Genomic DNA, 13,782 nt, shown 5'->3' on the forward strand with positions numbered 1-13,782 from the left:
TATTTCTGGAATTTTTCACTTAATATTTGTGGACTGTGGTTGACTGCAGGTAACTGAAACCATAGAATTTGAACTACGGAAAGAGAAACCATAGATAAGGGGGGACTTATGTATATTCAATAAAACCTTTGAAAATAATCTAGAAAATGTGACAGTTCCTTGCCATACAGGTTTGTTCTCTGTGCTTCTGGACCTCTATTGTCCCTGGCACTTGCCCATTAAAGACTAGTAAAGCTTTTCCACCTTCAGTCCCCCAAATGCCTTCATAAATATATAAAGGGCCCTCTAGGGGGCAGTGCTGCTACCATTGAGAACCACTGATTTCTAAGTATGCAGCTGCATTAATCTACTACACAGCTGTAGTAAATAAAAACAGCTGTATTGCTCATTGAATTTTAAAACTAGAGTAATTTAAGTATCCTAGACCCTTAAATAAGATAACGTTTTAAATAATTAATACAGTTGGAGAATTATAGGAGAAATTGATTTGTTCAAATGGTTCATTGTTTTATTGCAGTTCTTATAAGCAGATCAGTTAGACTGCTTTTAAGACTACTTTTAAGATTATTTTTAAGTCCCCAGTATCCTGCATTTTCTTTATTTTTTCCACTCTGCCTATCTAGTAAGTCAGGAGTATATAACTTAATTTTTGTAATTATTTACTTAGTTGACAGTCACAATGTAATTTGTCCTTTTAAACAAACACATTTTTAAAAAAATCAAAAAACATATATATATATATATATATATATATATATATATATATATATATTTTTTTTTTTAAAGACTGCTAAGGGTATCTTAACCCTTGGCTTGGTGTTGTCAGCACCACACTCAGCCAGTGAGCAAACCAGCCATCCCTATATGGGATCTGAACCCATGGCCTTGGCGTTATCAGCACCGCTCTCTCCCGAGTGAGCCATGGGCTGGCCCCCCAAAATATATTTTTAGATTTGGAAGGTAAAATAGTAACATTACAGAAACTTTGTAAAAATGGAAGCAAAATTTCCGATAATCATACCATCTGTTATTAATATTTTTCAATATTTTGTTCTTTATGTGCATGTTTTGACATTCAAGAAATTAGTTTTGTATCTTTTCACTTAATGTGACATAAATTTTTTATGTTATTATATAGCTTCAAAACCATTATTTTAAGTTACTACATCTTGTTTTGTTAGATTCCACAATTTAGCCATTTTCCTACCTTTAGATTGTTCACATTATAAAAGTGATTATAATATGTATGTGTATATGAATGTATATATAATATCTATTGTTGGATTTGTTTTAGTATATTTATATTTTTCCTTTGGGATAGATTTACAGAATTGGGATAATTAATTGGGTCAGTATGCTTGGACATTTTTATAACTTTTGTTGAATTTGCCAAATTGGTGTAAAAAAATAAAGCCAATTCATTTGTATTGCAATCAGCATATATGAAGATGTTATTTATATGAAATTATCATTTCACGTTATCCTTCACTGCATCAAGGATTACTTAATTTTTTTCTTACTGTTTTAAAATTTTTTTCTTTTAACTCTTTATAATCTCGTGTTCTGTTTTTCATTTTGTTTTGTTTTTATTTTTACAAACCCTTGTGCTAAGAGCTGACTCAATAGAGCACAGTGAGGGAGCTGATCTGCTAAGTACAAAACTCCAACCCAGAAACAGGTTGTCAATAAATGGTTTAGCACCAGTTTCCCCTGGAATGTGCATTACACGATGGGCTGGCTAGGGGGCTCTCAACACTGGACCCCCGTCTCAGCGTGGGGCACACTAGGAGTGCTGTGGCCCAGGAATTACTTTAAAATTATTCACTTTACTTTTATTTGATTATCAGTGACACAACATTTTTTATACTTGTGAATGAATTATCTGCTTTCTCTTTTGCAAAATGTATGGTCGTGTCTTTTGACTATTGATTGTGTTAGGTTCTTGCTGTTTATTTTTTCCCCTTTTTATTTTGAGTCAGACCTTTTAAGTGATTAAAACATTGTTTCTTCCAGTCATTTTTGTGGTGAACATATTCCTTTGCCGTCTTTGATTTTATTTTGATTATTTTTTTTAATACATGGAAGTTTTATATTTTTATATGACTCAATTTATCTACCTTTGGACGATAGTATGTAATATTAAAGAAAGAACGGGATGGAGAGTCAAGAATCAGGGTTCTGGAAGGAGATATTTATAATACTTGTATTTGACAAAGGACTCACATACAGAGTGTATATTAGAATGTTTACAAATAAATAAGAAAAAGGCAGATAACCCAATTTCAGAAAATGGGAGAAACCCTGAACTGGTACCTGATAAAAGATATCTGGATACCTAAACCACCTGGCAGTATGTATGCTAAATGAATGCAAACCAATTTTATATCACCTGTGTAAGATGTATTTAAAAATACATATTTTGGGAAAGATCTATTTTATTGTTAAAGCCAGATTTATATTAGATGTTGGTCATCCAGAGTATAGACATTGTATTTGTTAGCATGGGCAGTTTATATTTCACTGTACTCCTGTAGGATAGAGGTCATTTTCTTTTTGCCTTATCCTGCCTTTCATAGACAAGTTCTTTGCCTGTTGAATCCGATCTTAATTTTTACTATCTAACCTCTACATATTCTCTAGGAAAAATCCTTCATTAGAGATCAGTGATCTCTTTAGATCTTAGTGCCTTTACCAGGATTAAGGAGTATCTTGGGTTTCATTGACTCCATCAAGGCATGAGAAAATGGGAGAAAAAAGGAAAGGAAATCAAAAATTTAAGAGTGAAAATGTTGCAATTATCATAAAAAAGCACATAAATCTCACAAGAGCCTGTGGTTGTTTTTCTTATGCTTTACCATAGGATATAATATGAATTATTTTTATCCTTACATATTGAACGACTCTAAGAATTCTTTCCTGCCATGTGACAAATGCCTGTACATCTCACCTAATTATTGTGCAAACTTCCTATGGTTAATGTCTGTTCCTGGTTATTCCTTCTATACTTGGTTGTTCCCATCTTACAGAATCTACTAAAAGATAGAGTAATTTAAGCATAATTCTGTATACTTTCAGGGACATCTTTTCTTATAATTATCCCTTTTAGATTTCTTAACATCCCTTACTAATTTTCCTTCCTGACAGAAATAAACTTTCCAAGCTCCATCTGCCAACTTTCTTCTTACTTACACACTTTTCTGTCTTCCTTCTTGAGTAATGGCTGCTCACACAAAATTGAGATACACTAATAAACCTGTCCTTCATCTCTTATTACTTATTTCCCCTTGACTACTTACCTAACCCTTAAAGAGTATACACTTTTTGAGACAAATTAATATCTTGTATAAATCTCAGGGATTTTATACGTTCCCTTCCCCACAGGCCTAAAATTTTACCTGTTTGCCTTTCCTTAGGATATTAAATGAGGGTATTTCAAAAAATTCATGGTAAGATTCGTTGTCGGGTCCGCCGCCGGCTGACCCAAACAGCCCTAGCCTCATCAGTCTTTCCCTAGGTGTCCCTTCTGGTGGGTGAGCGAATTGCCCGGATTCCTCTTTCCCTCTGTCCCCGTTAGAAGGAGATGGGGGAAGAGAGCCGCGAAGAGAGGTGAGCACAGGCACCGGCCCTAACCAGCCTGTTAAAGGACACTCAGACGCTGTGAGGGTTCTGTCAAGCAGTTCCGTTTATTATCACACAAGCACTTGCTTTTAAAGGCAAATGGGGAAGGGAGGTTTTTACATCCTCCAATCAGCTTAAAGGTTAGGAGAGCATGCATCCTGTCTCAATGCCTAGCTATTGCAATCACACAGTGTTCACGAGCGAGGAAGTGCGTATTTGGCCAATAAGTGCTAAGGCAAGGTTCCCGCAGACATTCCCACCCTACTTCCTCTGCGCCATCTTAGGCTGCCACGTTAATACGCCCTTGTGGGCCCGTAATGGCACCGCTTGTAATGTCACTTAAGGTGGCTAGTTTTTAAGGCCCGACAATTCGTATTATCTTTCAATTCTATTTTTTCATGAACTCTTTGAAGTACTCCCATTGTAACATCATTGAGTAGTCTTCCAGCTAGATATTCTTTCTGGATTTGGAAACTTTCTTCTCCTCAGAACTATCATCCCTTGAATTTGAGTATCTCTAATGCACTCAAATTACCTAGGCACTCCTGTCATGATCTTTTTCTGACACATATTTCAATGTCTTATTCAAGAACCCCCCCCCCAACACCCCCCTCCAACCCAAACACACCCTAGCCTGGGACATTAGCCTTTTCAGATATCTTAAATTTAAGAAACAAGGTATTCTTTCTAGTTTCTTAACCAGACACATACTTTGTTGTAGTATTTCCAGTACTTTTGACTCTCTTTTTGGTATTTTCATGGAATGTGAATTGTTCCCTTTTCTGGAAGAACTTAAGTGTGCACTGCATGCACAAGAGTAGAAAATACTTACTTTAAAATTCTGAACACGTTTACTGTTGCAAAAAAAAAGTTATAGTAGATTTCATTTAATTTGGCCCAGTTACAGAGGACAATATCTTGTACCTTATTTTTTATGAAAAATTTTATTGATGCAACTCCTCCAGTGAAAATAATTAGTTGCCAGTTTTAAATTTTAGACCAGCTTTTCTCTATTCACCTCTTCTATCTTTTACCAGCTATATTTGGAGAATTCAAAGTAATTTTATTCTAGGTAAAAACTTAATGAGAAAGGAAAATCTATTCCAAAAATCCAAATATACATTTCTTTTGTGTGATCCATAGTTTTAGGTTAACCATACCACAACCTTTTGAAATGATGATTGAGAATTGACTTATTAATAAAGACAAGAGGGGAAAAAAGTCATGTCGTAATATATAAATGGAGGTTTTGATGTACAGTTCACCTATGTTTTGTTTAGATGTCCCTGGTAGATTTGGGAAAGAAGCTTTTAGAAGCGGCACGAGCAGGTCAAGATGATGAAGTTCGTATTTTGATGGCAAATGGAGCTCCTTTTACGACAGACTGGGTAAAGAATGGTTTTAATGTTGTGGTTTTTTTTTTTTTCTTTTTCTTCTTCCTCTTCTCATTTTTGAGTTTTTCCAGATAAAAATGTAGTAAGTATTGTGTTTTTAAGTGGTAAAAAAATTAATTTTTTGCAGATTTGTTTACAATTTTAGAATTATAACCATCTTTTAAAAAGAATGGCTTGTGTAATTTTTTTTGATTGGACAATCTTATCCAAATATTCTGTTCACAAAAGAGTTTTTCTTTTAAACTTTGCATTGTACTAATGTGGGATGAATATGAACTGTAGTTTCTTGGGATTTAATTTAAGTTCTTATAAATAGAACAGTTAGAATTTATTATTCAGAAAGCAACATATGTAAATATTGGAGTTAGTATTATAACTGCTCCTTTTTAAAAAGAGAGAAAGTTTGTATTTCAATTGATATTTGTAAAACTATTGCAGACATGACCAAAGAGGAAGAAAGAAATGAAAATGACTTTTTGATAACTATATAAGGCAATTGTAGGGAAGACAAAAAACATACTTTTTAATTATAAGGGTAAAGCAAAAGGAATGGTCTTGGGTATATGGAGAGATAGGAATCTGGATTAACCCTCCCACTGGTAACAACTGAAAATTCCAGATTTTTAATTTTGTTTTTGTATTACTTGTCCCTGTTCTTTTTTATTTTTCATGAAAAACAAAGCAAAACAAATTTTTTTATTATGGAAAATTTCAAACACATGTCAACTCCTGCATATCCTTCATCCAGATTCAAAAATTATCAGATTGTGGTGAATCTTGTTTCCTTTGTTACTCCACCCACTTCTTTTGCTCTCTCTCATTTTATTTTATTTTTTATTTATTTTTTATGTTTTGGCAGCTGGCTGGTACGGGGATCCGAACCCTTAAACTAGTTGCTCTATATGATTTTAAAGCAAATTCCAGAAACTGTGTCATTTCATTCATAACTATTTCAACATTTATCTTTAAAAGACAAAGACTTTTTGATTAAATACTTCAAAGAAAATCTTAAGTTTACTGCTGAGTTAGAAAGTAAGGGATTATCAACCTGAAAAACTAAGTGAAGGCTGGAACCCAGGGAAATTTTACCCTAAGAACTTTTGCTGAACTCAGATTTTCCTGTTGTCTTTCCCACCTCACTGGCTTGAAGTACTTAAGACAGAGATGTGGGACTGCTCAGGAAGAGAAAGAAGTCTGATAGGAGATCCCCTCCCTATAATTCTGGAATCCTAAGGAGTTGTACCTTCAGTGTAAGGGTAAACCAGAAATACCCCTCCCTCCTCCTACCTGCTCCTGCCCCTGCCATTGTTGCTAGAATACTGCAAAGAAAATGACCTGACTTGAACGAAGGCACTGAATAGGTAGAGGAAAAATTTGTTGATGAGAATATGGAACCTTGAGCTATCCCGTGCACATTTGCAGCCTGAACTCATAAATACCTGTGTATTCTGAAAAACTCTAAACAGAAATAAATTTGAAATGTCCTTTGGACTAGGGATTACCTCAAGTTCCTGGCAGAAGCAAATGCATATCCTCTGGAGGAACCCACCTTCCTCTCAGGCTTTAGAATTTTAAGGAAAATGAGCAGTCATAAGTGACTAAACACCACAAGCACAAGGCAACTTGTACAATAACCTGCTGAAAAAACTGACAACAGAAGCAGGACAACAAGGACTTTAGAGAAAATTTTAGTAACAGATTAGAACAACTGAAGAGAAAATTAGTAAACTGAAATATAAAGATATGAAAAAAATGATCCACAGTGCAGCACAGATAAAATAGGTAGAAAATATAGAAGAGACATAGAGAGTCATGAAGGATAGTGTGAGAAAGTCTAACATATATCTAATCATATCCACAAGAAGGAGAGTGAGAATAGGGATGAAATAATTTGAAGAGGTAATTGCTGAGAATTTTCCAGAACTGGCTAAAGATACAAGTAGCCCAATAAATCTCCAGCAGGATCAATAAAAACAAAATCCATATCTAAATGCATCGTAGTGGTGCTATAGTACATTGAGACAAAAAGATCTTAAGAAAGATTAGTATCCATAATACGTAAGGAATTCCTGTAGATCAGTAATAAAAAGACAGACAAGGCAATAGAAGAGTGGACAAAAGACTTGATATGGTGGTTTACCAAAAAGAAAGTTTAAATGATCAATAAACATGAAAAGATGCTTAACTACATTAATAATTGGGCAAATGCAAAGTAAAATCATGAAATACTATTGCATATCCATCAGATTAGCAAGAAAAGTCTAGCAGTACCAAGCCTGATGAGGAGATGGTGAAGTAAGAACTCTCAAATACTTTTTATGGAAGTGTGAATTGGTTTAATTATTTTGGAGGACAGTTTGGCAGTACCTAGTAATTCTGAACATGTGTATACCCTATAATGTATGCACATGTATGAACTTCTAAGAATGTTTCCTAGAAAACTCTTGTTCATGTGCCTGAAACACATACAAGATTATATTTAGCAGCAGCATTATTCATAACAACAAAAAATAGGAAATCACCCAAATGTTTATCAATAGATTGGTTAAATTAATTGTAGTTAATTCATTTGATAGAATGTTGTAGAGAAAAATAGTGAACTACACTTATATTCATTGACATGGTTGAATCTCATGAACATAGTGTTACATAAAAGAAGGCAAGTCACAGAGAATTACATGAAGTATGATTCTATTTAAATAAAGTTAAACATAGGCAAAACCAAAGCATGTTATTTTAGGGATGCATATGTGGTACAAAGAAAAGAAATGTTTGTCACAAAATTCAGAATAGTAGTTGCCTTGGGCCTGAGGGAGGAGTGTGTGATTAGGGAGTAGTAAGTGAGAAGATTTTAGATACAGACAATATTATATTTATTTTTCTTTAAGCTACATATACATATGTATGTATATTTTGCATCAGCAACCAAAAAGGTAAAATATTAAGAAAAAAATACAAAGTAGACCCTAATATCACACTGAGGAAAACTCAGGGTTGCTAAATAGGCTATTGAGATACTTTCATTAAATATTAGAATTTAAGAGTGTAGAAAGGGCCAGTTATAGAAAAAAATGACAAAGCATGGAGGAAGAAAGGATTGTTCAAGAATCTTCTTCAGTATGCTAGAATGATCTTTCCTTAAAAAATATAAGGCTTTTAGTAGTAATAAAATAATTATTCCCAAAGCAAATGATTTCCATTTCATAATAAAAGCACATGCCTAGCTTTGTATTATAACTCTTACTTGTTGTGTGACTTAAGGCAAATTAGTAACCTGTTTGTGCCTTTGGTTCTTTTACTGCCAAATGAGGACAGTAATTTGTGTAAAGGTCTTAAAATAGTGCATTCCATGAAAAGCACTTTAAAAACTTTAGTTGCTATTATTACGGTAGTGGTCTTAGGAAATTTACTGTTCTAGTAAAATATCTTCGTTCTTTGGAACATCAATGACTTTTGGTAATTAGTTATAGGGATATTCTGTGCCTCTAAACACATGTAATATTAGTATAAATTAATTCTAAGTTTCACCTCTTTAAAGTTATGCCTCTGTTAAGGCTTTTCCTTCACTCACATTTTAGTACTTCCCCTGTATATAGTGGATATCAACTTAATGGCTAGACCACCATGGAACCAATTTCAGGAAAACTGGGCTCTGTTTTGGTTCTGTCCTGACTCACTTTTAGCAAGTGTACCTTAGATTTCTCCTTTGAAAAATGACCATATGAACCCCCTTTAAAAAGATCACTGAAGTATTTCACTTTATTTTTTAAGTCCTACAAAATAGTTTTGATCTACTTGATGTGAAAATGTGTACTTACATTTATTTGATTCAAGTTTTATAGATGAAATGAAGTTAATTTAGCAAGTTTTGTGTGACTGGTATGAAGAAAACATTCCAGTACTCAGAAAAATTTCTCAGGCCCTAATGAAATTAATTTTTCTAGGCTGTTTATCTGAATAAAAATTGTGAAGAAAAAGAGTTTGAATTAATGGAAATATTGGCTTTTCTTTTTCACTGAGAAGTGTATGGGAATTCTTGAAGGCGTCTATGAAGAAGATAAGAATAAATCAAGATAAACATAAGAAGATAAGTGTAAATGAAGACATTTCTTTTTAGTGTTATGTAAAAATTATATAATGATAAACTGTTTACTATGTAAACAGAAAATATAAAATAGTACATAGTAGTAGAAGTGTATTAAAAATAACTGTAGGGAACACCAAGGTCAAGGGTAGCTCAGTTGGGTAGAGCCCAGTGTTGATGTTGATAACACCAAGGTCAAGGATTTGGATCCGTGTACAGGCCAGCACCAAAAAAACCAAAACTATAAATGTGTTTTTTTTTTTTCCTTGTGGTACAGCTGGGAACTTCTCCACTTCATCTGGCAGCACAGTATGGGCATTATTCCACCACAGAGGTACTACTACGAGCTGGTGTAAGTAGGGATGCCAGAACCAAAGTGGACCGAACACCATTACATATGGCAGCTTCTGAGGGCCATGCCAGTATAGTAGAAGTTTTGCTTAAGGTATGTGTTCTCTTTTTACACTTTGCTTTTGAAAGTAAGCCCCCAAAGACTTTATGTTTTATAAGGAGAAGGAAACTAGTTTTTTTTTTTTAAGATGACCGGTAAGGGGATCTTAACCCTTGACTTGGTGTTGTGAGCACCACGCTCAGCCAGTGAGCGAACCGGCCATCCGTATATGGGATCCGAACCCGAGGCCTTGGTGTTCTCAGCACCGCACTCTCCCGAGTGAGCCACGGGCCGGCCCCCGGAAACTAGTTTCTTTGAACGCCTACTTAGTGTTTTACCTATGGTATCTCATTTTTTTATTTTTGTAGGCCTGTCAGATTGTCTTAAAGTTTTCCTTCATGAGGGAAAAAATTTCCTTTAGATATATTCTTAGTTGTCAAACTATTGATTTCTTAGACCTTGGTCTACCTTAAGGTGAGGGACTACAGCTTTGTCCTAATACAGTCAAAATGCTAATGGGATGGAAGATTAGGCTTGGATGATTAACAAACTAATTAACGAATAATATAAATGGGGATTTTTCTTTAATCATCTAAATGCCAAAGAATGATGTAGAATGTTCTGAAACAGAAAGTGATAGACATTTTTCTTGATCTTTTTTATCCTGGCCTCTATCTACATCAGCCTGTTCAGAAGAAATATGATGCAATCCATAAATGCATATCACATGTCATTCTAGCTTTTCTGTTAGCTATAATAAAAAAGTAAAAAGTAATTTTAATATATTTTATTTAATCCAATGTATAAAAAATATTATTTCAACATGAAATTAATATAAAAAAAGAAAAATTATGCGATATTTTGCATTTTATTTTTTGATACTAAATCTTTGAATTCCAGTGTGTATTTACAAATACAGCACATCTCTATTCTGACTAGCCCATTTCAAGTGCTTACTAGCCACATTTGTCTATTGGCTGTCATATTGGACAGTGCACCTCTAGATAGCTCTCTTTCAATTCCTTATATTTCACTGGTTTTGAAAGCTGATGATGAATGAGGAACCAGGGGACCAGCTCCTACACAACATTAAAGAGGGTTTTGGAGGAATACTCATAGTTTTCCTTCTCTTACTCGGTTTTAGCCCTTTGTGCCCATAGCTGGGTGATTGAAAAAATAATTGCCTTGTTCCTAAGAAATTAGAAGGAAAGCAGATAGGAAAGTCAGCATTATAGAAAAATGATTAAGTGACAGATGAGTGGTGATTGCTTGAACAATCTTTTTTTGTGTTTAACACAAAAAAAGAGTTGATAGTACTATTTGTTCTTGCTTTAAAGTATAGAGACTAGTATTTTCATATCAGAAATTCTTTATTTTTCATATTTTAGCAGTCTCTTATTTTGAAATATTTTTGTAGCATGGTGCTGATGTCAATGCAAAGGACATGTTAAAGATGACAGCTCTACATTGGGCCACAGAGCACAATCATCAAGAAGTGGTGGAACTTTTAATCAAATATGGTGCTGATGTACACACGCAAAGCAAATTTTGTAAAACCGCATTTGATATTTCAATAGACAATGGGAATGAAGATTTAGCAGAGATATTACAGGTAACTTTTGGCTTTTAATTTAGAAACATAAACAAAAGGAGCTTTATAGATAGAAGGATTTCTGTCTTGTGATTTCTGTCTTTCTGATTTAAACTATTCAGCTTTATAGCTTTACATTTTGGACTTAGTTATTATGGACAGGTCTTTTTCTCTTTCACTTTCTCTTTGTTCATTACTGTTCATTTTCCTGGTCATAACACCATATGTTACATATAACACTAGAAGATGAGATGAGGTGCTTACTTTCTGTGTTCTAAGGTCCTGAGTTTTCCTTCTAAACGTTTTATTCTATTAATTATATGTGTTGCACATTTGAATACCACATGGCTTTTCAAAATCTGTTATAAATTACTTTATAAACATTAAAAATTAAAAAAAAAAATTTGGAAACCATAATAATGTCCCTTGAGTGAGTGATGCAATCTTTATCATTCTGATTTGTTTCTCTTATCTTTTACCATCGTCACTAAAGTCTGTTTGTGGACATAGTTATTTTTGGCTTTTGGGCAGATTTTTCTAGTAAACAATATTACTTCTTTTTTCTTCAACTAGATGACATTGAAGTAACTATCTTCTTTACTTACTGCCTCTTCTTTTTTAACTTCTTGTTTCCCTTTCCAGAGTTCTCCTTCTCTAAGGCCATCTGACTTTGTTGTACTTCTGCTAGTTAATTAAAAGATGATTTTTATGTTCAGGAAAATAAATTTTACCCTGCTTTTTCCCATTCTTTTACTCCTAGGAGTGTAGTTGTGGATTGGAGTTGAGGATGGGGAATAATTAATTGTGAAGGCCATACTTTATATATGTAGTGCTATATACTGCTGAATATAGTAGAAGAAATAATTTAATTTCTGTAGCTACAGAGCAGTAGACTATTTTTCAATGTCTAATTTTCCTTTATTTTATAAAAGCCTTTCAGATACCCATTTCTCCTTTTGTGGGATTTTGCTGCTTCACGTAACAGGGGAACTTAGGATGTAAATTCATACCTATGATTTACCTCTGCACTCTCTGTAGACCGTAAACAAATATTTCCATTTGTATTACAGGGTTCTTAGAGAATGTTCCTTTAAATGTGTGTTTGTACTACATCAAGAGTCTATGCTATATATTCTCGTTATAATTCTGAAAACATTGTGGTGATTTGTTCCCTAGATTGCTATGCAGAACCAAATCAACACAAACCCAGAGAGTCCTGACACTGTGACGATACATGCTGCAACACCACAGTTTATCATTGGACCTGGAGGGGTGGTGAACCTAACAGGTCTGGTATCTTCAGAAAATTCATCCAAGGCAACAGGTATTGAGATGCATATAGGATAGCTATTGGGATTTTATGCTTTAGTAGGTATTCACCCTTCTAAGAAAGGACTGTTGGAGAATAAGGGTAAGATTATATCACCTACCTTGGTTTTCTTTAGTGTAATTGGCAAAAGCAAATTTTTCTGAGACAAAACAATCAAAAGAAAAGTAATATTGCAAAATGTACTGCAATATTACCTTTCAAAAACTAATGCTATCCAAGCTTCATTTAAGAGTTGAATAAAATAAAACATAATATCAGAAATATGCATTGGATTAAGCTTTTTAAAAATTCAGTTCTCTTTTCTCTTTTCTTATAGATGAAACGGGTGTATCTGCTGTTCAGTTTGGAAACTCCTCTACATCAGTATTAGCTACGTTAGCTGCCTTAGCTGAAGCATCTGCTCCATTGTCCAATTCTTCAGAAACTCCAGGTTAGAAAAACAAGTCAAATGTGTACATTAAAAGTTGCAGATTCAAATTTTACAGATTCCAGGAAGGTAATTTAAAAGGCTAAAATGGGCAGGGTTGAGATTATGCCCAGCTGAATAGTGTGGTGCAGGACATGGGACTAGCTGATTGTAGTCATTTGTCAGTGTTGCCAAATTCTGTTTTTTCATGGGAAGCTAAAAATCTGCATTTTAAGAGAATATTAAATCTTGGCAACTAATTAAAATTAAAAAAAAAATTTGTGTGGTTCACAGAAAACTTTCTCTGTACCCAGTCTGGCCCTTGTTTTACCAGTTTTTATGACTTTTTCTTTAAATAAAGTAGATAAATATAAATGAGCTTACTGTCTTTTTCATAAATTTTAATTTTTGGCAGGTTTTTTTTTTTTTTTTTTTTTTTAATGAGATGACTGGTAAGAGGATCTTATCCCTTGACTTGGTGTTGTCAGCACCATGCTCTCCGAAATGAGCTACCCGGCCATCCCTATGTAGGAATCCAATCCCGTGGCCTTGGTGTTATCAGCAACACACTCTCCCAAGTGAGCCATGGGCCAGCCCTAATTTTTGGCAGTTTTATTAGAATGATATAAAATCTTTTTTTTTTTTTTTTTTTTTAAAGATGACCGGTAAAGGGATCTTAACCTTTGACTTGGTGTTGTCAGCACCATGCTCTCCCAAGTGAGCAAACCGGCCATCCCTATATAGGAATCCGAACCCGTGGCCTTGGTGTTATCAGCACCACACTCTCCCTATTAAGCCATGGGCTGGCCCTAGAATGATATAAAATCTTAAAGACTGACATAACTAGAAAATAGTATACAAAAACCAGTGGTAAAGGGTTACATATTGTTAAATGATGGCACGCAATATTAATGAATAGCTGTTTTAGATAAGATTTACCTTTATATTTAATTGAAATACTTCTTGCT

General features: G+C 34.1%; 1 protein-coding gene across 5 annotated transcripts in view; it reads left to right on the forward strand.

The window, feature by feature from the left end:
• GABPB1 (GA binding protein transcription factor subunit beta 1) overlaps positions 1-13,782 on the forward strand; it is a 64,181-nt gene that overhangs the window by 32,479 nt on the left and 17,920 nt on the right. For 3 of the 5 annotated variants that reach the window (XM_063088702.1, XM_063088703.1, XM_063088705.1), the window contains exons 2-6: positions 4,899-5,006; positions 9,374-9,541; positions 10,905-11,099; positions 12,255-12,366; positions 12,725-12,838. In XM_063088702.1, coding sequence (XP_062944772.1) covers positions 4,899-5,006; positions 9,374-9,541; positions 10,905-11,099; positions 12,255-12,366; positions 12,725-12,838 — 697 coding nt within the window. Of the gene's footprint in view, positions 1-4,898; positions 5,007-9,373; positions 9,542-10,904; positions 11,100-12,254; positions 12,403-12,724; positions 12,839-13,782 lie in introns of all 5 variants that reach the window. The other 2 variants (XM_063088700.1, XM_063088701.1) reach the window with 1 other exon arrangement.

Source organism: Cynocephalus volans, chromosome 3 (genome assembly GCF_027409185.1).
Source record: "Cynocephalus volans isolate mCynVol1 chromosome 3, mCynVol1.pri, whole genome shotgun sequence".
NCBI classification, from domain to species: domain Eukaryota; kingdom Metazoa; phylum Chordata; class Mammalia; order Dermoptera; family Cynocephalidae; genus Cynocephalus; species Cynocephalus volans.